Source organism: Felis catus, chromosome C1 (assembly GCF_018350175.1).
Source record: "Felis catus isolate Fca126 chromosome C1, F.catus_Fca126_mat1.0, whole genome shotgun sequence".
Lineage (NCBI taxonomy): Eukaryota > Metazoa > Chordata > Mammalia > Carnivora > Felidae > Felis > Felis catus.
Genome location: NC_058375.1, coordinates 144,369,283 through 144,395,772, shown reverse-complemented (window position 1 = coordinate 144,395,772; position 26,490 = coordinate 144,369,283). Strand labels below are relative to the sequence as shown.

At 34.9% G+C, this 26,490-nt stretch overlaps 1 protein-coding gene across 6 annotated transcripts in view; it reads right to left on the bottom strand.

The window, feature by feature from the left end:
- Nucleotides 1-26,490, bottom strand: part of GALNT13 (polypeptide N-acetylgalactosaminyltransferase 13) — a 581,924-nt gene that overhangs the window by 209,387 nt on the left and 346,047 nt on the right. For all 6 annotated transcript variants that reach the window (XM_045033831.1, XM_023259332.2, XM_011285258.4 and 3 more), the window contains 3 exons: nucleotides 11,194-11,360; nucleotides 10,378-10,585; nucleotides 7,122-7,292 (listed from right to left, as the gene is read on the bottom strand). In XM_045033831.1, coding sequence (XP_044889766.1) covers nucleotides 7,122-7,292; nucleotides 10,378-10,585; nucleotides 11,194-11,360 — 546 coding nt within the window. The remainder of the gene's footprint in view (nucleotides 1-7,121; nucleotides 7,293-10,377; nucleotides 10,586-11,193; nucleotides 11,361-26,490) is intronic.

Genomic DNA, 26,490 nt, shown 5'->3' with positions numbered 1-26,490 from the left:
TTTTCCTGATTTCAGCTCCAAAATTATGTACAATGTTGTCCTGTGAATTTTAGCACTGTGTTCAAAGCAATTTCCTTTAAAGTTATTGAAACATCATTTCTTCTCACTAATTTTTCCCTTTAACATATTAGGACTCTATTAATCTCACTTGGCAAATAAATAACGTCTCTGGGGGAAAAAGTCTAAAGATTTGGGAGACTATAGCTCAGCATCAGGCTGTTATTCACAATGATCAAATAACACAATATCTAGACTGTAAGTGTGTACCTCTGTGTTAATAACATTTCTCATATACTATATGCCATAATAAAGAGAAATGATAAACACACATATTTTATTATTTACACAAATGTGAAGCATAAATAGCTGAAATAGTCACATAATCTCAATTTTTTTAATCATAAAATATAATTTGGTTAACCATTTTGCAGGTTTAGAAACTGAGTTTCCCTCCTTCATTCTTTATTCTACTATCCCCAAAATAGAAAGCAGAAAAGATAGAAAGGAAGCAGTAGCATAACTATTATTTTATTAGTGATGAATAAGCAGATGCTGAATTTATTTAAAGGTTTTTACAGAGAAATGAAATGGGGTTTAGTGAAATATTGCACGCTGAGGTACTCATTTGAACATGTATTTGGGTAAGAAGATGCAGCTTTTGGTAGAGAAGAGACTATTTAAGCACTCATGCTGGTTTAGACTCTGCACAAGGAAGCATGTTCCATCCTGTACAGCCTATGGAACACAAACAAGGCTATTTTTAAAGGATAAGAATAAAACAAGAAAATTCTGCTTGATATGGGCAAATGGCTCATTTTGCTGCCAAAGATCCATTTACCAACAAGTATTGGAATCAAATACTTTAACTTGTGCTTAAAGACCTATATGCCAGGAAGGGAATAGTTATTTTTTTTCCCTTTTTTCTTAATCCTTTTTCATAATCTTCACAACCTGATAAAACCCCAAGCTTCCAATTGTAATAATTGGTGTAATTTTTTTTATCTTTCCTTTTTCTTTCATTTATGTTTAGGACGGGACAAAATAAACAATGGGGCAAGATGTTTTAAATGTTTCAATTAATGCTCTGTTTTCATTTCATCTCAACAGACCACAAGGGAAGTGTGGTAAATTATCTTCTGAACCATTAGGAGGTAATATGATATAAATGCGCTATTTTCTCCAATGAATATAGATTCACATACTCCACCTAAGGTGGATTTTTTTTCTTTCAAAACCAACACATATCATAACTTAACACGAATAGATGGGAATGTTGAACAATTAGAACATTCCAAAGTTCAACTTTTTCTATCAAAGTCTTTGTTCTTCACATAAATTTGACCCCTCCCTGTGTTTTGTGTTAATATCTCCTATTGTAAAGAAGTGTCTCACAGGATTTGCGAGTATCTATCTCTGTTTCTTTCCTCCAAAGTAAAAATGTATTTTCATTGCACTGAGAAAATCAAATAGAGAAAATCTAACAGATAAAAATTAAGAAATATATTCTTAGCTGTTATTAAATAATAGGAAATATTGTCTTATATTTGGATAACATTTTATAGGATAAAATAAGTGTTTTTTTAATTATACGTACTAGAAGAACAATAAATTAGAGTTAGTGATAATTTTTTGGGGGGGATTCAAACTGGCAAAAGATATCAAAATATTAAAACGAATTTCATCTTCCTCGGTTGCATAATTCTAAAAAGACCACAGTATATGCAAAAACTATAGATCAGAAAACATAATTGGCAAAAAACAATGTGTAAAATAACTCTCAACTGTCTTTGCAAAAAATAAAGGAAAATCTAAGTAAATAATTGAGATTCTAGCAGCCACTCCAATTTTTACTTGGAAAAAAAAATGCCATGGGCAAATACTAATAATATATCAATTTTTTAATATTTAATTTTGAGACACAGAGAGAGAGAGAGCCTATGTGAGTGGGGGAAGGGCTGACAGAGAGATGGACAGAGGATCTGAAATGGGCTCCATGCTGATAGCAGCTAGCCCAACACGAGGCTTGAACCCACGACCATGAGGGGATGACCTGGCTGAAGTCTGACACTCACCTGACTGAGCCCCATAATATATAAATTTTTAAATTGTGGAGAAACATATCTGAAAAGAAACACTCTAGAAGGAAATATAACAAAATACTTCTGCTTCTCTATACTTCCAGATACTTGTCACATTTCTTTAGCAATGCATATGTTTGTGATGTATATTATCAGAAATAAGTTTTAAATAACTCCTTTCAAATATATTTCTCATTTAATATTTTAGTACGTCATGAGTTAAACAAGAGAGGAAGAATAATTTTCCTTTTATTATTGAAAAGAATGGGTAATTTCCTTATTGGAGTAGCTTTTAAATAAAACCCAGATCTTCCAAAGCCAGCTTCAATGCTTCTTCAATGATATCATTCTAGAAGGTTACAGGAAATAATATATGTGAACATCTTATGAGTTTTTCACAGTAAAGGAACAGTAATTATAATCTGAGAAATTATTAATAATGTTTAATTTATTTGATCTTCTTTATAAACTCCTGATTCCAATTGAGAGAAAAATTAAGCTATAATATCAGACAAATGTTAATAAAAAGGGATATTCAAGTAAGTAAAATATGTAAAGAATAAAACTCATCATTATATCTATGTTTGATTTATTATGATAGCAAATATTAGAAGAAAATCTAAAACTCTTTGTTTTACTTTAGAAAGATATTGAGCATGGTACTCCACATAAGGATGAAGTCATATTAAGAATATTAATAAGGACAAAATGTAAGAGTCCATAAGGCAAGACACAAAAGATAAAGAAAGTTATACAGACTTGATAAATTACTGGTAGTTTTTTTTTTAATGTTTACTTATTTATTTTTGAGAGAGAGAGAGAGGCAGAGAGAAAGAGAGAGAGAATCTCAAGCAGGCTCCACACTGTCAGCACAGAGCCCAGTCGGGGCTTGAACTCACAATGACCTGAACCGAAATAAAAAGTCAGACCCTTAACTAACTGAAGCACTCAGGCACCCCTCACTGGTAGTTTTTAATAAATTAATAATCTATTTTAATCAATGAGAGATTAAAGTAGAATCTAATATCTTTATAACTTTATTATTTATTTATTGAGGACTTATTGAGGATTTACGACAGGGCATAAATTAAGAGACTAAAACCATCAATAAGATTAAAGTCAGATTCTTTTCCAGAAGCACATAGCACTCTAGCTGTTGACGTAGTCTAACTCCTGTGCATCAACACTCTGGCCACTTAGGCTGGCCTCATTCTCTTGTCTAGCATACACATGGCCAGTGCCAGTGGGCCACATCAGGGCAGAATCAGCCAGATTCATCGTTGTATGTACAGAACCTAGCACAGTGCTCAACAGTTTGATGGCATGTGCATTTGCATATGTAACCTAACTCATTTTAATAGCCTGAAGCATATCAAGTCGAAAATTACATGTACTGGAAAAAGGCATGCACCTCCAAACTAATGAAATCATTTGGGAGATTATCTGCACTACCAGATAACTTTTGCTACAGGTTGCCTATTCCATCAGGTAATGCAGATGCATATTCATACTGGGTTAACATGTTTGGTGAGTTTCAAACTCAGGTATTTCTTAGGCAGTAGTTTGGAAGTCAAGGTCACAAATTTGTTTATTTTTATTTATTTATTTTAGGTTTATTTATTTAGAGAGAGGGAGGGAGCATGAGCAGCAAAGGGGCAGAGAGAGAAGGGGACAGAGGATTTGGAATGGACTCAGCAGAGAGACTGATGCAGGGCTCAAACTCATGAACGGTGAGATCATGACCTGAGCCAAAGTCAAACACTTAACTGACTGAGCCCCCCAGGCACCCCAAGGTCACAAATTTAAAAGATTTATAGTTGCAATAAGCATATTTCTCTGACTTTTGACTGGGACACAGGTACCAAAACATTTCCTTAAGTATAAGAATGATGACAAATGGACACTGATCCTCAGCCTCTGAGTCAGAAACACACAAAAAATAGAGGTGGGGCACTGGGCTAACCTTTCAGGCCATTTCTAAAGGGTGGCTTCTACTTAACTCCACCGGATGGTGCCAAGTAGGAATACAGGACCATTGTAGCAAGATCTTCTGACTTTTCAAGAATAGATAAAAATTCATATATTTACTTAGAACATCTCATTTTTAAAACATTGGTATTTTTTTAATGTAAAAAACTATGTACGCCAAAAAAACACATCTACAAAGCATGTCTGACACATAAGCTCCCCGTTTATGACCTCTAGTGTAACAATTTGATTACCCTATTGTTGCACATATAATTGAGATATTACTGAAAAGTCACATAATAGGACTACTGAAATGTCAAGGACAGTTTACTGATTAAAGAAGACTAAATGTTCAAGATTATGTGTGCTATTATTCCGTACTCATAATTTCACAAATACCAAGTATTTTGCAAACTCCACTTAATATCCAAATGAAAATACCAAAGCCCAGAGGTGACAGTAGAATAATACATATAACCATTATAAACTTTACTTTAAATGTGGTACAACTAAGCTTAAGTCATAAGTTCAAGTTGGTTCTCTATGTATGCAGATGCATGATTGTATTTCTAAATGATGACTAACTAGCCAATTATAGTCACTAGAAAGTTCTGTCACAGCTGACATTTTAAATGAAGCATTCTGCTAAGAAAACTAAAATTTCAACCCCATTTTAATCACTGTAGCTATTCAGAATTCCGTTAATCAAGTAGGAAAAAAAATGTGTCTTCAACACCTTAGAATGATTTATCTGTTTGTACGAATGTGAGAAAAATGATCACGTCTTCAAGTAATAGATTACAAGTACAAAGAAAGTTCACATTACAGCTATGCTGATGAAAATTACCTGCAGGCTGTTACAACACAGCCCATGAATTAATTAACCTTTTGCCATAAAAATTTGGAAACTTCAGCAAAGACTGAGGTTTCTCTGTTTCTCTTGTTCCAGCTCCCTCAGCATTTTAGAAAGTGAAATATTGTGCAATTACTGAGGCAAATAGATAAAATATTCTTAGATTTTTATTGGGTCTCCATGTTACGACAATAAAAGCACACAAATTGTGGTTAAAACATTGCAAGTTGGATGTTTCCTTTTTTGTTTTAATTAATGAAAGATGAAAAATAATGGTCAATTTCTATGTAGATCTTTACCTTTGTGAATGATATCAGTATTTTCTTACTATGAATGTTGGCTACCTCTTAGTTATCTACCTTTTGACTTTGTAAGAAAATAAGTTAAATGAAGCATGTCTTTTGCCAAGGCACTTAAGAAAACAATGAGCACACTCACATATTCTTTAAAATTCATTAAAACATTTTTTAATGTTTATTTATTTTTAAGAGAAAGACAGAGTGTGAGCAGGGGAGGAGCAGAGAGACAGGAAGACACAGAATCCGAAGCAGTCTCCAGGCTCTGAGCTGTCAGCACAGAGCCCGACACGGGGCTCAAACCCATGAACTGCAAGATTATGACCTGTGCTGATGTCGGATGCTCAACCGACTGAGCCACCCAGGTTCCCCTAAGCTTCATTTTTTAATGAATAAACACATTATGTTTGAGTGTACTGGCCAAGTATTTTGATAGTTTTCACATGGACTCTGAAGCTGAAAAATCACCTAACACTAAATGAAACCATGATCTGGGAAAACAGGATTTCTAATAAACAACGGTAAAATGAGCAACTCAAGCTGTTGCTCAAGCTGTTAGGAGCAAGGATCCATAAGACTTGGTGAATGTGGAGATTACAGCAAGACTTGAAGATCACTAAGTTACACTTTAAATATTGACATAATAACTTCATGTCTTCATGCAGTTGTTTGGAGGCACATTTTATTTTTCCCTTCCATGTAGTAATATCTCAAGAGGATTAACAAGCACAATATTTAACTCTTCTGTAATAAACAGAGCTGTTCTTTTCCATGAGCCAATTCTTAGAGTTAGTTTTAATTCATTAGATAATTAGTCTTGCCAATGGATAAGTCATTTCTTCAGTAGGTTAGGAGACATTCTTGTTTAGATAATGGTTTATACATATTGTTTTGGGGCTTTTCTCTATTGTTCAAACTAAATAATGATTTTCCAAATTCATTTTTTATTTTTTTTTCTTTTTAATATTTTATTTTTGAGAGAGAGAGAGAGAGAGAGAGAGAGAAACGGAGTGAGTGGGGGATGAGCAGAGAGAGAGGGAAACACAGAATCCAAATCAGGCTCCAAGCTCTGAGCTGTTAGCTCAGAGCCCAACACAGGGCTTGAACTCACTAACTGTAAGATCATGACCTGAGCCAAAGTCAGACACTCAACTGACTGAGCCACCCAGGTGCCCCCCAAATTCGTTTTTAAAGAGCTAAATCAGTGAACTCCCTCTACAATATATTGTTAGGAAATCAATTGTTGGTTGCAGATAAGAGGTACACAATAATATAGTAAAATAAGAAGGTGGTAATTTTGTGTTAATAAGGTGAGTAATGCTTATTTAAGCAACTAAAGATGCATATGATATTTCTTATTTTGTATTAAGAGCAAACACATTTATGAATAAATACTTCACGTTAAGTAGCTTTTTAAATTAATTTAGTACAAACAATAAATATTTCATAATCATTAATATATTAAAATTTTCCAACTGGATCTTTCTTTTGTATCTATAAGGAAGACAGCTCTTTGAAGTTGGTAAATTTAGAGTATTTGCCAAAACATTTTTGGTTATTTCAATTTTGAGAATAACTCTATTATAAAGCATACACATTTAGCTAAGATATATATGTACCTGAAGCATCAAGGCTAGCACATATCACATAGAAAATTCACAGTAAATATATTTTGAACATAAGAATATACAAAGTCTCAAGAGAAATTCGGCACTTCTGCCAATAGTTAAATTTGCCTGTGTTAATTTAAACTAAATTTAAATACTGTCAGTGATTCTTAGATAATTATGTGAGCGGTGATAATGTAAATGTGTATATGAATAAAAGGTATATGCCTTTAAAAGACTTAAAAATGAGCACAAATTCATAATACTCCTTAGTTACAGGAAAACACATGCTATCCTTTGGAAGATATGAGCTACGTACCTGACAGGTAATGTTCTATCTCCTTTTCTCCTATCCATTTCTCTTTGGGGAACAGGATACCAACGGAAATTCAGTTTCCAGTTAAAGCCCCCATAAGTCATGTCTGATCCGGCCATATATTCAAAGGTATCATCACTAATCACATCAATGATGGGGCATACAACTGTTTTCCTGCAGAAAAATCAAAAACAGTTTACATATAAATAATAATTTAAACACTACATTAGCTTTTTCAAACTCAGTATAGTTGACTAGTTGAAATTTAATCATCTTGTGACTTTAATATGATTTTATTTTAATTTTATCCTTTCTCTCTGTGGAATTGTTTCCTTTCACTACATCCTCTTTACAGTCTCTACTTCATTCTATCATTTATAATCTAATCAAATGTACTAATTGGTCTTCAAGCTGATTTCCAAATGCATTCTAAAGTACTAACTCAGCAGGATGAACGTGGTCTATTTTTTATAAAACCTCCACCAACACCATGATTAGTAGAGCTGCTTTGATATTATGCATCATTTTAGCTAGGGCCAACTGAAAAACAATAGCATTCAGGAAGTAGAGAGTGGATGATGGCAAATTAGACCTGGTATTTTGAATCTGAAAGGGGATAAGTTAGTTTAAAAAGATAGTTTTAAGAAAAAAATTAAACTTCTTTTCATGGGAAAATACCTGCTGGAAAAAAACAAATAAAAATCAACACACAGAAACAATAAAAATCATGAACATCAGTGTAAGTAAATGTTTCCTCTGGAAGATATTAGGGACTCGACAATTTCTAAGTGTGTCCTTTCTAGATCTTGGAATTTACTGTAAACAATCTGTGTATTTTAAAATAGGGAAAGATACGCAACTTAAGTTTCTGGCATTTTATCTCATGACCCATTTCTTAAAGTTAAGAGGAAGAGACAGGAGATTTGGTGTTCTCGATGGTGGCTTTTTAGGGTAAGAGACTTTCACCTTGAGAGAAAATTAGATATTCTTTTAATCCATTTTGTGCTTTCCTCAGTCTTCCTCTACTCCTGGCTTATATGTTGCATTATGGGATCAGTCTGTCATCTCTACAGCAAATGTTAAGGTCTACTCAAGTTTGCTTTGCTGGTAGCTAGTTCTGGAAACCAGAGCTTATTTTTCATATTTACTAGGTGGTAAATATACAAATATGCTTTTGAATAGCCCATAAATGTGGAAAGCAAATAAATGTTGTCCATTATTTATCCTGGTTTTGTAACACCAGTATCACTAACATTCATTTTATTTTATTTTTTTAACATTTATTCATTTATTTTGAGAGAGAGTGTGCATGTGTGCATGTGAGTGAGAGAGAGGCAGAGAGAAGGTAGGGAGAGAATCCTGAGCAGGCTCCAAACTGTCAGCATAGAGCCCAATGCAGGGCTTGATCCCATGAACTGTGAGATCATGACCTGAGCCGAAATCAAGTGTGGGACATTTAACTGAATGAGCCATCCAGGTGCCCCACTAATGTTCATTTTTCAATTAGGTCTTCTATTCCACACAATTAGCCAAAGCCTAGAGTTCTCTGAAATCAATAGGATTTATCTAGCCTTGGAAACATTTCTTGGTAACTCTGGTCCCTACAAAATCAATACCTTTCTTCATTAAGTTTAATGACTTAATTTTTAGGGAGGCAAAATTAGATCTACTAACTTTGAATAGGACTTTATTATCTAGTTGTGGCAACTTTAGAACTTATAAGATGGACAAACATTAGAGTTCACTATATGAAAGTGCAATCTAAACATGTTACATTAAAAAATAAACGATCTATTCTTGATGATATTGAATATTGCATAAAAAATTCAGTAAGCTGAATATGAAACACAGGTTTTAAAAAGCAGCAAAATGTATGAAAAGTTGCCAGGAAATGCATTTAAGATGCTCTAAGTTCATTTTACTTTGCCAGTCTCACCCTCCTGTGCATATTGGACAATACACAGACTGGAAAATGTTACTAGCTGTATACAACACTCAGCTGAATAAAAGGTTCTCACTGCTTTCTTCAACCGCTATGGCCCATTTTACTAACAACCTCCATCTATCTTCCTGGCAAGTACCAAATCCTGATGTAGCTGGACTAGCTCACACTAAGCAGCCCCTGTCTTGGATGTTTAATTAAAAACTTCAACTCTAAGAAGACCTTTCTACTGTAGGTGAAATGACTACGCAAACAAGGTGTCATAAGATGCTTTGTTATTATATCAGAGAGCATTTGACATAGGTGACTTCATTAAGTGCTTAAGAATTATAATAATTTATCATCAATGTTTATGAATATCCACAAACGAAGCTTGTACTTGACTGCATCATCATCAGAAAGAATTGCAGGTAAGTATGAGGGTTCTTAATTTCTATAAAGTATTATTCAAGTTTTCAGATTTTACAATTTGTGTATACAGATTGACAACATCGTTTATATAACTAAAATTCTTATAATTTTTTGTATCATGATTTCATTCCAATGGAATGTGTGAGTGTGTGTCTTCATTTTTAAGATCCTCTAGGTGGTTTTGAATAAGACATTGAATAAAGGCAGTGAACTAGTAGAGAGAAGACTGGTCTAGGAATGGGAAGAACTGAACTGTTGTTCCCATCACTTCCAATAACTAACTGGGTCAAGCTCCTTCACTTCTTCATCCTTCCCTATTACTAGGTACACACAAGAACATTTACATTGCCTACCTCATGGGGTGCTTGTGAGGATGAAATCAGGTGTTTTGAAATGTATTTTATAAAATATGGCACCATTTCAGATTGGACTCAGTTTCATCACCTTACAAAATGAATATTCAACACATTTTTTACTGTTTGGATTATTGACTATTTCTTAATCAAATATTCATATTCAGCATGAATAAGCCAAGGTCTTTATTCAGTGGAAGAGGGTGCTCTTTAAAAGCTAGAAGGGACAGCTGGGTGCCTCAGTTGGTTGAGTGCCGACTTTGGCTCAGGTCCTGATCTCAGGGTTCGTGGGTTCGAGCCCTGCACCAGACTCTGTGCTGACAGCTCAGAGCCTGGAGCCTGTTTCGGATTCTGTGTCTCCCTCTCTCTCTGCCCCTACCTGGCTCATGCTCTGTTTCTCTTTGTCTCTCAAAAATAAAGAAATGTTAAAAAAAAAATTAAAGCTAGAAAATGAATCTCAAAAAGCAATTTACAGAGAAGTTTTGACTGGCACCTGGAACTGTCCTAACAGGCCGAGTCAAAACCCAGGCATATGTAACACATGAATTCTTACCTGTCTTCTTTTATTCTCGCCAGCAAGGGCTCCAGCCATCCTAACGTGCACTCACAGTGTGCATCCAGAAAAGTTATGACCTGCCCTCTTGAAGCGGCTGCTCCTCGAAGGCGGGCACGTATCAGCCCAGAGCGTTCTTCCATTCTAATAATTTTTACTGGCACCTCTAAGTTTTTCACATAATTCTCTAATGTCAACTTGAGAAAATCTGGAATGTGCAATAAGAATTGATAAAGTTTTGAAACTATTTTAAGACATAGCAGAAATACTACTACCCAGATGGAATTCAGCAAACAGAAATGGTAGCAGACTTCTATCAACATGTTTTTTTTTTTTTGGATTAGGTGAAATAGATATGTAGAGATTTTTATCAGTAAACCTGGCAAAGATAAGGACATTATAGGACCTTAATATACCAGACTCTAATTTAGAAATTGGACCACATTGACAAACAGAGACTTCTTAATTATAAGTTATTTCACTTTTACCTGCACTTAAAACAAAACAAAACAAAACAAAACACGATAGATGTCCAAAAAGTCATACTAAGTCTCAATCATTTGATTGTTTGAGTTGCGAAAAAAATAAACACTTTTGAAAATTATTTTGGCTGATTTCTTAGGTTAGTATGGACCAAATGGAATCATGGGAGAAACTGGGAGAATTAGTTTCATATTCCTGGAGTTCCAGGTACAGTGATGAAAATTTGACAGGTAATTTCAGGACTCATGTAATTACAAGGAAAATACAGATCATTGCCAAGCTATCTTTTTGACCATAATAAAGTTTTCTATTAGGAAGGAAAAATAATTATACCTCTTTCACTGGCATCATCTACCAAGATGACCTCAGAGAGCAGATAGCGTGGGGAACGATTTATCACACTGTAAACAGTTCTAAGGAGAGTGCTCCAAGCTTCATTGTGAAACACAATGACTACGCTTGTGTTTGGAAGTTCATCAGGGTAGACCTTTGTCTTGCATCTGGAAAAGAAAGAAGAGAGACATGTTAATAAATTCATTTTTCATTCTGATCATTGTAATAAAGAATATCCATGATAACACAACTTTAGACTTGATAGCCCCTTACTAAGGAAACATTTCATGATTATCTAAGATAATTTTCCTTTTTAAAATGCTTTGAGTAATTACTTGGCATTTTGAAAATTAAATATGCATGGTTACTAATATTTTATCTTAATTCCTGTAGGGAACAAAGCAACATGATTTCCACAAGGCTAAGAAAGCTAAAATAACATTCTGAGACTCTCAATAGAAGTCTAGGGTACAACAGGGACATATGAATTCATTGACTGGATATAATTTTATTCCTTGTTTAGAAAAAAGATTATCATATAGCTCAAAAAGTCATAAGAACACGAACAGATATATGTTCCCAGGGTTTTAAAGCATGTAAAACTGAGATTGTTTTTCTGTTCTAAAATCGAGGCATATGTGTTTTCCATTCAGTTTGAGAATGCTATAAACCATGTCTGATTTGAAGGAAAGGTTTAGGGGCTAGATTTACTTTGCAGATTCCCAATTAGTACTCTATAATCAACACTGGAGATGAGGAAAGGGAATAGGCTACCAGCACTTCCCGAAGTGTGATGCGCATAGGAATCACCTAGAGATTTGTTAAAATGCAGATTCAGATTCAGTAAGTCTGGGGTGCAGCCTGAGATTCTGCATTTGTCTTTTAAAAAAACTTCCTAGTGATTCAGATGCTGCCAGTCACACAGACTGGCCATAATTGTCATTACTTTTAGAACTTGATGTTTTGAGAAAAACTTTTAATTTTTCTTAGAAATCCAAAGAAGCCCAGATTTAAGTATTTGAGCAATCTAAAAAGATACATTTGCACTCTCCCTCTCTCTCTCTCTCTCTCAAAATAAATAAACTTAACAAAGGCTTAAAAGGGGCATCTGAGTGGCTCAGTTGGTTAAGCGTCCGATTCTTGATTTTGGCTCAGGTCACAGTTTCTGAGTTCAAGCCCTGCATCAGGCTCTGTGCTGTCAGTGCCTGTCGCTTGCTCTCTCTCTCTCTCTCTCTCTCTCAAAATAAATAAACTTAAAAAGATACACATGGATAAATGGTATGTGTGGTGCTCTAGTGATCATCCCAAGTTCAACATGTAGATGGTCCTTACTCCATCAACTTGTCAACATTCAGATATTTAAGTCATTGTAATTATAATATTATAAAATTACAAAAGTCATTAAAAAATGACATTTGGTATATGAAATAGGAATGGAAGTTTATTCACCTTAGGTGATTGTTTCATGTAGAATATTCTAAAGAGCTAGAGAATTAAAATCATCCCATAAAATAAAATGAACTCAATACTTCCTGCCACTCCTGAATGATCTAATATATGACACAAAATAAGCATTGTTAAAATTAGTCTCCTTCACAGGTGAATGAAAAAAATTTAATAAAATGGGGGAGGTAAGGCATATAATTAAAGACATACTGATTGTATGCCTATTGAGACTTTAATCATCTTTTAAAATGGTCTAAAATATCATCTACGCAGTGAAGCCTTCTGCAATGTAGTCAGGTAAGAAGGTACTATACCTGAACCATTACATTTTTCTGCATATATTTATTTGGAAATAAATTATCATCCATACTCTAGAATATATTGTGTATTGAGGAAAATCAAAATATAATGGGAAAAAGTGCTTTGATCTGCAGTCTTCTTTTCCCATTCTGGTGGCAAGATGGAAATGGTTTCTATATGTCTCATCAGCATTTGACTTGGGCATCCAAGAAGCCTATCGCTAAATGAATTCAGAAAGCCATCTTGGTAAATCAGAAATGTTTTCTCCACGATTTTCCTCAAACCTCCATTTTTCTGCCTCAACGAAATAGCATGCTAAGCAAAAAGTATGGTAAAGACCATCATCATCATCATCATCATCATCATCATCATCATCAATAAAAAATAAAACTAGAAAATCAGGCTGAAAGCAGTCCAACAGCCAACAATTATTGGTCTAACACAAGGAAAAGTGTTTATCTGTAAGGGCTATCATTGGAAAAACAGTGATTTCTTTTAAGTTAACTTTTTTTTATGTTATATAAGCATATATGTTGTATGTTTTGTACTCTAAATGCCAACAAAGAAAGAATGGATGAGACATTTAGATAAATCTAAATTTTTTTTTAAATTTTTTTAATACTTATTTATTTTTGAGACAGAAAGAGACAGAGCATGAGCAGAGGATGGGCAGAGAGAGAATGAGACACAGAATCTCAAGCAGGCTCCCAGCTGTCAGCACAAGCCTGATGCAGGGCCTGAAACCACAAACCGTGAGATCATGACCCAAGCCAAAGTCGGACGTCTAACCGACTGAGCCACCCAGGTGCCCCTTAAATTTTTTTTGTTTATTTATTTTTCAGAAAGAGAGACATAGTGTGAGTGGGGGAGGGGCAGACAGAGAGGGAGACAGAATCTGAAGCAGCTCCAGGCTCTGAGCTGTCAGCACAGAGCCCAATGTGGGGTTTGATCCCACAAACCATGAGATCATGACCTGAGCTGAAGTTGGACACAACCGACTGAGTCATCCAGGCACATAGATAAATCTTTTAAAATGAAAAGCATATATTCAAATCCAGCTTCTTAAACTATTTCTATCATGCTTTGTTTTTGTGGTTAAAAATCTAGTCACAAATGTTAATTTTATATTCAATATATGTGACAAAGTTACGATGAACTAATTTACTATTAATGCAACTATTATGTTTACTTAGAGAAAATTTCCACTGTATCATTATTTAACGTAGCATAAAAATAAAATGTCTAACATTTTTATTAATTCTTCCTCTCCTTCCTATTTAAACAACTAAGCAAAGAAAGTTTTGTGTGATAATAAAACAATTTCTAGAATAATAAGAATAATTCTTAAGCTATACAAATTAATCATTTTCAATATCAGTTATCCTGTTATCTCAAATGCATAGATGCTTATGAACGGGAGTCATTATTTCCATGGTTTCTACACTGTACCTTTACCATTGCCTGTACTTCATCACGTCTATTGTTTCACCTATAGTAAGATACACTATCATTTTGTGTATCCCTAGGAAAGAAAAGCAAGTTATCAAACCATCGCATATGCTTTTTTATCATTAAAATCTATTTCAAACCTAAAATAGAGCTTACAGAACAATCCTTTAAACTTATTTGGACATAGATTTCTATCAATATTGTCATGCTTGCTTATGAATCAGTCACACCAGCTTTTTGTGGCTTTGAAGTTTCTTTCATCTAGTCCAACGGTCTCCAGCTTGAGGTTACATTGCTTAACATATGAGAGGCATATATTTAGCACACATCTCAGTAACAAAATATAAAACAGCTTCATCTTGTGACTCTCTTTCTTGGCACTATAAAGTTGTGCTTTTCAAATTTTAAGGTGCAAAGCAATTAGGTGGGCATCTTGATAAAATGCAAATTCTGATTCGGTAGTTCTGGGATGGGCCCAAGATTCTGCATTTCTAATGAGATCCTGGTGATATTGTCCCTGCTGTTTCCTGGTTGACATACTAAAGAAGCAAGGCTATATAAATCAGTCAGCTGTTGATTAACAAGAAAATACAGAGTTGTGGTCGTTACTCCAACAATAAATATTTTGGTATGAAATTTCATACTTGCCACTGTTCCCTTGCCTTTCTTTGCCCACATTTTTTTTTCCAATATTGAATCAGATTGTAACTTTTCTCAAGATATGTTGAATGACAGTTAACCTCTGCACCTGTAGTACAAACAATGTATGTAGCTTGGATGAGGTACGCCTATGTGAATAGCCATGACCACTTTCGTTTGTACAAGCTTAAGAAATACAACTGCTTATATAACAACTGCCACCTGGTAGGCAATGAATGTAACTAACTGTTGACTGTAAAACTCATCCTGATTTCAGACATACAAAACTAAAAAGGTACATCTTAGAACAGGTAAATACAATATTTTTTTTAATGTTTATTTATTTTTGATAGAGAGACTGTGAGCAGGACAGGAAGGGAGACAAAGGATCCGAAGCAGGCTCTGCACTGACAGCAGTGAGCTTGATACAGGGCTCCAACACAAGAACATGAGATCATGACCTGAGTCAAAGTCGGACACTCAACCAACAGCCACCCAGGGTGCCCCCCGATATTTTTTCGTTTAGCCAAGAAAAGGTACTTAAAGGTTGTTTAGTTTTAGTTTCCTTCTTTTCTAAAGCCTTTACATATCTAAGCTGTCAGAGTTTTCAACTCACTGCTTTTATAAGAAATAATTTAAAACAAAACAAAAACAAGAAACCTGTATGATGGAGGTGGGGTAAGTACTTAAATAGATTGGACCTCTCTAAGAACCTCTTCTCCTGAGACATGACAAACGACTTCTTTGTTGGCAAGAATTATTTCGCCACTGTCTACCTCAGCTTTTACATCTTTTACATAATAAGATTAAAGTAGGTAATCTGACATGTGCAGCAGACCTTGTTTGGTGTGCACTACACATAAAACCTAGAACCTTCAAATGGTGGATTTGGAAACAACTTTCAAATGTTAACCAGTTCAAGCCTTTGTTTTACAGAGTCCAAGCCTCCAGTCACAGAACTGGTTCAGTATTCCACACACTGAAGTAATAAATAATAATAATAATTTTATTATTTAATAATATTAGTAACAGTAATGCTTCTGCCCCATATTATATGCTATATTAAGTGTTTTAAGTGATATTATTGGTGTGTACAATATTAAAAAAAACATTTGAATTTAAAAATATGCCTTAATCTTACACTCAAGCATATATCTTTAAATCAGAGAAATAGCTATTCCCCTAGAATTATTCGATTAAAACGTTGCATAGAATATCAGTTTTCATTGAGATTAAATAGAGACCAAATATTCTTTTATAAATCTGTCCAATGGAGACATTATTTTTCTTTTATGTAAACGTCTAAATGGGATTGGCAAAAGTTGACATTATTGTGGGAATACAATGTATATGTAATTAACTTTGAGAGTAAAAGTGGCAGACGGCAATAGCAATTTTCATCAATTTGAAAGGAATATTTGATGCCCATTTACTCAGATGAAGTTCCTGAAATCTGGTATTCCAGTAAAATCATAAGTTTTATTATAGCAGTGTTTTATATTTATACTATATTATGACATTCTAAATCTGTAATACTTGAGAGGAAGTGAAAGATTATTTCTTTTTAATTCTGTAATAATGTATCTATGGTTTTTAATCTTGGTTACATACTGGAATAAACCCATGAGCTACCAAAAAAATACTTGCCTATGGGTTTCAACCACAGAGATTCTGATTCTGATTGCCAGGTGCGACGAGATTTTAAAAATCCCTTGGGGATTTGAATGGGCAGCCAAAGCTAAGAAAGGTTGCCTAAAGTTATTTAACAGAAACACTGATATTAAATATGTATATATGTGTGTGTGTGTGTGTATGTATATGTACGCATATATTTACATATAAATATATGTAAAACCTATTTATTTACATCAAAATTTTAAAATTAGATGCTTAAGGTTAATATAGCTCTTTTTTGCAGTTATATCAGATGAAATTAATAGGCACTTTTCCTGTAATTGTAAGCACTAGAGTCAAAAAGTCTTCTCCACTTCATTTACAATCTGTTCTGTCACCTGAATGTATACTGATGGTGGTGTAGTCTTCTGTGTATCAGCTGTTGATTTATAAATATATGAGAAATAAATCCAGTTGGTCTTCTTTAGAGAGAATGTGGGTGTAGAATCATATTTCCAATGCCGGGAGCATGGAAATACAATGAAATAGCATACCTATTTACCATCTTTCCCCTTGGCTATGCACACATTATAGGAACATAGACCGTTACAATTTGATTTTATCCTTTTCAAAGCCATATTGATGTTTTCAGATAAGTTACTGAACACAACATGCCACATCAAACAAAGAAAAATTGACTATAAGAGGAGAATGTGAAATCACAAAGGATCCGTAATTACACAGTGGTTTAGTTAGACACAATCCATTTAGGACTACAAAGCCTGTCAACATTGTAGTTTGCATGACTTGTTGAATTGCTGCTCAGTGAGTCAGTGGTTACCTTTTACTGCCTCAATCAAGAAGATTAATAATAGTAATTAAAAATAAAGACTTACAATACAAGTCCTCTATATACTTCTTATTTTTAAGAGCTATGGGAATTGCCTTGAACCTTGCAGAATTATGTGTGGTTTCTATGTTTCCCAATCATTAAAATTCATATTCACACAGGGAAATTTCATCATTCGCCAATGCATCCGTGCAAAGAAAACTTGGGCAACAGCAAAGTGATTCTTTCATAACTGAACAGCTTGGGGCCCCAAGTAAAATGAAGCACTTAATTTTGCGTAGGTTTCTATATGTTGATTTATATGTACGTTGTGTTAAACCTTCCAAGAGTAAGTTCCTGTAAGTCATAATTATTGACTAATTTGTTTTTAAAATTCATATGTCCCAAGCACCTTTATTTTAAAATCTGGTTGGACCCTGTATTCATCCTTGGCCTATTTGCTATGAGATCCTCTCCTCACATCTTCTGTGCTCTTTGAAGTATCGAGTTGGGTGGAGAGGGAGGGTTACTGGGAAATAAGCCTTTCCAAATATCCTATATTTGTTGCCTTCTGTTTTAAATGTGTCATAAGGACCTCGGCTAGGAGAGTGTCATGCTGTAGGAAACAGGAACAGAAAGCTAGGATATTTCTTTCTACATCTCCCACACATCTCAGAGAAGACCACTCAGCCCCCTTCCCCAGCCTCGTACCTCATGTGTGCCTCAATCCTCTTGACATATTATCCTTTTTCACAATCTAGCTATTTAATTCAATAGACTCAGGGATTCTTCAAAAGAAGGAAGGTTAATATGACGTATCTCTGCCTTTCCAGAATTTAGTATCCTGCATGTTACAAAATACATTTAATATGGAGGGCTGCTGCATGAAAATTTCACAATGAGGCAGGCTATTGTATGAATTATCAGATCGACTTCTCAATTGCACCTTTGCATTGTTATAATCTGAACTGGAGGTGTAGAAATACCACTTTTTCTACTTTTTTTTTCCCCTTAATCTTCAGTTGGTTTTATTTTTCTAGCTGCTAGAGCCAGGGCAAATAAATGAGCTAGGAATAGGGAAGGGAAAGAGTATAAGAAAATTGATCTGAACGTCATTGTACTATAATACAGTCCCCTCTAAAATAGGTAACATCATTCCTATTTGGAATATGAGAGCAAGCTCTGTGTCTGGAAACCTATGTTTGCCTCCCCCTTCTGCTGTATAGGATCTGTGAGCAAACTCCTTAAATTTTGGTTTTGTCATCACCTAAATCGAAGGAAGACTGCTGTCATTTCTATATTGCAGTACTTTTACAGAAAGCACATGAAATTATAAAGGGATTATGTGAATTCAATCTATTATGCTATTCTTATATTACTAAGCACTGTCTCGAATATGACAGATAAGGTGTCCATAATTGTTTGGGTCAGCTTTTCTGCTGATAGGATTCTGACCATTGCCATGTTGTTGTTTTTTTTAAATTTTTTTTCAACGTTTATTTATTTTTGGGACAGAGAGAGACAGAGCTTGAACGGGGGAGGGGCAGAGAGAGAGGGAGACACAGAATCGGAAACAGGCTCCAGGCTCCGAGCCATCAGCCCAGAGCCCGACGCGGGGCTCGAACTCCCGGACCACGAGATTGTGACCTGGCTGAAGTCGGACGCTTAACCGACTGCGCCACCCAGGCGCCCCACCATTGCCATGTTCTAATAACATGTCTTTTGTCCTTAGTTTTTCTGGCTAACCTGCCACTTTATCCTTTACTTCCAGTGCCGTTTCGATAACAGATCTGGTGTCTAGACTGCCATGGCTTGAGAACTGCTACTTGCTTGTCTAGTGCAGTGGTGTGGAATTCAGGTCCTGCCTCCTTCTCCTTTAGTCTTCTTTAGTCTCCTAAACCATTTATTGCCCTAATCTGAAATTTCTCTGACTGCCTGTGGCTGCCTGCTAATCTTCCCGCTTACTTACCTTAATTTCTGCTTATTATTTTCTGCTGGAAAAACTCCGAGGGCATGTTCTGCCTGCCTGCTGAGATCTCAGCTTTTTGCCTGCTTTTGAATATCCATGAACTAACTATCTAGCAACTTGTGTTCCCCCCTCCTACCCCACTACTTGCTTTACGCTATGAGTTAGTCTGATTATCAAATATTGCATTCCTCAGCCAGGGTTAGGCCATCTCCTCCAGCAGTCAAGCCCTGGTTTAAGAAACATCATAATAAGATAACCAGCACTAAGTGATGAACATTTATTAAATTCTTAATCATGCAGCAGACATGGTACTATATGCTTTATGTTCTCATTTGACCCTGAGAACTGAAACCTCTGCAACCACATAGGTTTGCTATCAGAGCTGTGACAAGGCTATAAACTCATAAATAGCTTGACTGCATGCTTCAAGTGCTTCCAGAAAATAAATGGATACAAACAATAAATTGTTCAAACAATCCCCTTCTAAGGAAAATAGGTTGCTCAGCTGTCTTCTCAGGATCGTACATAACTTAACTAGACAAATGGCTTGCTTATCAATTGACTTCAAGACTCCTCATTGTATCCACCAATCCTAAACTATTACATCACTTAACTTGACCAATCTCAGTAAGATTCCTGCATTGAAAGATCAGTCTTCAACCACTAAAGCCCAGACCTCCAATCTCTGTAAATGTCCACCTTGGCCTCTTCCATGAAAGATGGCTAGGACTGTCTGTCAATGTGGTGGTTATTCTGGTGGCCTTTTATGGAATCGGCAGTTAATTATCTTTATAATATTCCTTATGAACTAGCTATATTGTTATTCCCATTTGATAATGATAAGTCAAGAACCTAGTGTTCAGATCGGTTAAATGCAATAGTCTCCCCTTATCCATGGAAGATACCTCCCAAGACCCTTCCAGTGGATGCCTGAAGCCATAGATAATACCACACCCTGTATATGCTAAGATTTTTTCAACACATACATATCCATGATAAAGTTTAATTTATAAATTAGGCATGATAAGAAGTTAACAACAAAAATAAAAATGAATAATTATAATAATATCCTGTGATAAAAGTTATGTGAATGCAATCTCTCTTTCTCTTTAAATATATTATTGTACTATAGTCATCCTTCTTCTTGTGATAATGTGAGATGATAAAATGCCTACCTAATGAGAAGAAGTGAGATGTATGACACAGGTACCATGACCTAGGGTCAGGCTACAATTGACCTTCTGATGATATGTCAGAAGGAGGATTATTTGCTTTGGTAACTTAAAGTCAGCCTCAGGTACACAAAGCTAAACCACAGATAAGGGGAGACTCCTATAGCTTGCTTCTAAGTTGTGAACACAGTTTCAAACCTTGGAACTCTGACTTAAAAAGGGGCTATTCTACCTCTTTCCTGAAAGAATAATGTCCTTCCCCCCTTAGGAAGGAAACTGCCTTTGTTAGGGGAAATTCTGAGACAAGGTACCTGGGAAGCAAGTAGGGGCCTGAAGGTATGCATTTCTAGGAAACAAAGGAAATAATTAACTATTTGAAGGAGATGAGAGAAGACTGCTTTGCTCCAGAAGAGTGGGAGCTCCAGGTAGAAAATACTTAAGAAAGTAGTAAAAAGGGACTAGTGAGAGGAGATAGCAATAAAATGATGAGAAGCTAAAGAGTTCAGCAGACTTTCTTCAGGGGTGTGATACCTAGAGGATAGTTTAAAGATGAGTTATGTCTAAAGTTCATATTTGACTACAATGTTGTAATGCACTCCAGCCTCCTCTCCTATTGTCCATTACGTTTACCCTACTCATAAATGCACTGCATTCGTGGGTAAGTGAGTTTGTCTCTATTTTGAGGAAGAGGCCCATTTTGTATCTGGATTATGCTGAGAAGAACAGAGAAACCAGTCACAGAAATAACGATAAAGTAGCAGAGTTCACCCGGAAACTAAACGATTATTGGGAGGGGCTCTGGACTTCCACACATTATTCTTTTGGGGTTTAAGCTAACCTGATCTTGACTTTAACAGACTAGGTACACGCAGTTGACATCTAGTTTATATTAAAAAAAACAAAACCACAAAACTTTATAGGAGATCTAATTTCTATCAAATAAATGGCAATCATACACTACTGTTGGAGTTATTTCTATGATGCTAATAATTAATAAGCAATGTTTTTGTTTTTTCCAGGATATAAAAGTGATAAGCATTCAAGCAAGTTTTATATTCTTTCTATTGTGAAGAATTCTCCTAAATTTTGGAAATCAACTATAATTCAACTCTGTAGCTAAAAGTAAAAAGAATACATTCAAGTAAGTGTGTGTGTGTGTGGCCTTTGGGGTTTTGGAAAATGAATTTATGAGCTTTTTCCCTTTCTGTGATCTCTCAGTATAACTCTCTCATGCTATTGAAAGTATTTAACAATGAAAACAATTCCATGTTTATTGACTATGATAAATACAATTAAAGTGACTTTGCAACAAACTTACTTACTATTGCCATTTTTAGGCTTAAATTCTTACCTTTGTTAGTGAAAGTAACACTGATTTTTATATCAATAGACTTGGACTCTAAACCAAGCTTTGCTTGGGCCGTCATTTATGTCAAGTCAACTGACCCATGCTGAACCTCACATTTTTCACTTCTCTGAGACAATGAAACCACCATCCACCCAGGTTCAAAGCCAGAAACTCTGATGTTGACATGATGGTGATATGATGACATCACAAGTTACCAATCCTGATGACTCCTACCTCAGTGTCTTTCTTATGCTTCCCTGCTATTGTGCCCTCTCCATAGACCACCACCTCTCCTTATAGTTATTGCATAGAGTCAAAACGGTGCATTTATGGAACATTCTTGATCCCCGTAGTATTATCTTCCTCAATGCAGACTAAAATGCAGATCCAAAAACCACCCTTTTCTTCAAATGTTTTTGACATTGCCTTCATTGCCTAATGCTAAAATCTAAAGGCTCCTCTAGATCTGGTTCAGCCCCACTGATGTTACATTCTCTTCTCACTACGGCATTTAACTCTTAGCAATACTGAACATCTCAAATTTCCTTCAGGAAACAAAGCTTTCTCATGCCTTTATCTCTTTCTATCTCTAGAATTCCTTGTATTTGGACAGCGTTCTTTGCTGAAGACGACACACATATTCTAGCAGGGCTCAAGTCACACTTCATATTTTCCCCAGGGATATTTAATTGTTCACTGTCCTAAAATACTGATAAATTTTATACATTTATTCTCTTTTCCTTCTTATATAAATTAGGACTCTGTGCCCAGAAAAAAAGGCACTCCTTCTTCCAGTGAAACATGGCCCCTTGCCAAAATCATAAGCAGAGTGTATCTACTCTTTCAGCTGGGTATCTTTGTGCAGTGCACAGACTGGACAACTCTGTAAGGATGCCCTAAGCCTAGAAATTCTTTAATTATCCTGTCCATGAAGACAATTAGTTCTGTTATGAGAGGCAAAGTTCCATCTTTAGATGGAATTTGGGGTAGAATGAATAGTGGAGCAAAAATTAAGGAGGTAAGTGCATTTTATTTGGCCTCAATGTGGAGAGTCGACATGTATGGAGTCAAGTATGTGGGCTTTGTGATAATTTTTGCTTTGGCTCAGATAATGTTTTCATTTATTTCTAGATTTATTTACTATAAAGCAACATATATCTATATATTTATCTATGCCTGTATCTATCTATCTATCTATCTATCTATCTATCTATCTATGTATCTATCTATCTATCTATCTATACAAATCAACATAAGTTATACTTAATAGGGGTGCCTGCGTGGCTCAGTCAGTTGAGCATCTGACTCTTGATTTTGGCTCAAGTCATGATCCTAGGGTCATGACATTGAGCCCCGCATCTGGCTCCATGTTGAGTGTGGAGCCTGCTTGGGATAGTCTCTCTTTCTCTCTCTCCCTCTCTCTCTCTGTCTGTCTTCCTTCTTCCCCTCTCCCCCACTCCTGCTCTTTCTCTCAAGAAACAAAAGTTATATTCAATAATATTTAAAATATCCAACAAAATTGAATATCATGGATTTTAACACTAAAGAAATGCTTCAGGGAACTATACTTTGTTTCCTGGCATAAAATTTTAATACCCTATGTTATATATATTTATAAAACCATTTTAAATCCATGAAAAGAACAAAATTAAGATCAAAGCCCCATGTGTAAAATAAATGAAGAAATTAAAGCATAGAAACAAAATTGCATTACCTACAAAAATAAAATTTTAAAAATGCCAAATAATAATTGCAAGGTTTAATTTCTGCTAAATTAAGTATCAATTAAAAGACAGTATGCATCATGAATTTCTCTTCTTGTATATTTCTCCACACCTAGTTTTAAGTAAGAAATGAATTTTTTTTCTTCACATTAATTTTCAGTGAGTATAGCCATTGTTACCAATGGCAACAATAGGCACATCATTTTAGGGGAAGGGACATTTGTCTGATGTTTCCACATTATCAGATTCAGGTGACCATTTTGGATAAGGACACAGTTGAAGAAAGTGTTGTGCCATTCTAGTGAATCATAGTATAAGTCACATGATGTTGATATGTGCCGTTACTAATGTTAACAATGATCACTTGAGTAGGATGGTATCTTCCAAGTTTCTCTAATGTACAGTGTTTTTCTCATTATAATAAAGAGCTTGTGAGAAGATAATTTGAGATTTTGTATATTTTTCTGTTTTTTTATATATATTTCATCTGCTAGTTATGCCATCTACTGATGATTATTGCCTTTAATATAGATCTTGGGCATGCACGTTTTCATACATTTGAAAGTCCATTCTCATGGCAAATTTCTAAAAGTAGAATTGCTGATTCAAAGGTAAATGCACATACAATTTTACTAGATATTGGCAAATCTCTCATTCTAAAGGTTGAGCATATTTGCTTTCCTATCATCAATGTTCAACCATCTTTGTTTTCCCATAGATTTGCAGATAGAATGTACTAGCAAACTTTTAAATTTTCACCAGTCTGATAGGTGAGTAAAGATATCTCAAAATAGTTTTAACTTGCATTTTTCCAATTGGGAATGGAGTCACACATCTTTCAATATGTTTAATAGTCTTTGTTTCTATGCGTGTGTGTGTGTGTGAATGTGTGTGTGCAAATCACTGTTCTAGTTTTCTCCACTTAAATTTTTTTTAAGTTTTTATTTCTTTTTTTTTTTTGAGAGAGAGAAAGAGAGAGAGAGAGAGAGAGAGCTCACAAATGGGGGAGGGGCAGAAGGAGAAAGAGAGAGAAGCAGGCTCTGCACTGTCAGCACAGAGCCCTCATGCAGGGCTCAACTCATGAAACATGTGATTATGACCTGAGACAAAATCAAGGGTTGGACACTTAACCAACTGAGGCACCCAGGCGCCCTTATCCAGTTTTGTATTGAAGGGCTTTTTTGTTTGTTTGTTTCTTTGCTTATTTGTTTTGTTTTGTGTTCCTTGATCTTTCTGACCTATACATTATAGTGATATAATCCTTTATCAGTGATATATGTTATTATTTCTATTATTTGATATTTCTCTTCTCATTTTACTTATATTTTTGCCATGTAAATTTTATTATATACATGCAAATATTTCAATTTTTTTTTTCATTGTATCTGCACTATAATTACAGATAGAGAATATCCCTTCACCCTTCACAGATAGAGGAAGTCAGCTTTTTTTTGTTGTTTTTTTGTTTTTTAATTTAGATTGCTGGTCGATATGGTGCTTATTCTTTTGTATGTTGTGCAGCACACATCTAATGACATGTTTTTCCAAATGACTAACTGGTTGTTTTCAGCCTCACTTATTAGCACTAGGACAGCGATCTCAGATGTCACTTTTATCATATTTAAACTTCAATTTATTCTTGTATTTATCTCTATACTTTCTATTTCATTCCACTTATCTGTGTACCCATACCCCACTATCACACTCTTTTACTTACAGAACTTTATACTATGTGTTAATATCTGGTAAGACTAGTAGCTTTTTTCCTTTGCTTACCTAGTTATTCTGGCATGTTTATTCCCCACAATATCCATCTTATTTTAATGAGTTTCAAAGTATCAATACCCTCCATCATGCCAAACTTTGCAGCATGCTTATTAACTAGAGTTTGAATTTTAATCAATTTTTTCTCTTAAGGTAAAATGTAAATACAACGAAATGCACAAATATTAAATGTAAATTTCCCAAGCTTTGATAAATGCATGCACTCGTATAAGCTAAACTTCTATCAAGTTATGAAACATTATTATAACTGAATAAAATTTCTTCATAAGCAAGTTTTTATCCCAAATCAACCACTTATCTACTTTTTTAAACCATATAATTATGGTTTGTACAGTAAGTGCTCTTTTATATAAGATATTTCATTCTCTCTCTCTCTAAACAGACACACACACACACACACACACACACACACACTCAAAAAAAAAATGTAAACTCCTCTTTTTACCTAAACAGATTCTGAACAACAACCTTATTACCAAGCATTTTTTAAACTATAATGAATAATTGAAGTCAAAGCCATCTCTATATTTCAACTCCTCCCTTCCCATCATTTACACCTCATAAATGCTCTGAGCCTCAATTGTTATTGCTAAATGTAACATAAAATACCATGCATCAGTGACTGCAAGCAATATCGAAATGTCAAATATATCTATTCTTAATTTCAATGTAATGTTAGTTAAGAGCAGCCATGGCTACTGAAGAATGAGAATCCTGGGTGATAAATACTTTTACCTGTAATAAGATAATTCCTAAATGATTTATTAAAAATGAAGTAGTGAATTTTAGCATAGTACACCATCTATTCATCTACAATTAGATGAATTAGAGAAATAGTGAATATAATGATTGCCAAATAGATTTGGTATCTGTCCAGCAGCCTTTGCATGTTGCTGGTAGCTATTCTACTGAGCTGTCTAAAAAATGGTATGTGTCTACATAATTTCATTAAAAAAAATTCAGATATACATTTGATTTGAAAAGGACTTATAAAGGATGCCTGGTGGCTCAGTCGGTTAAGC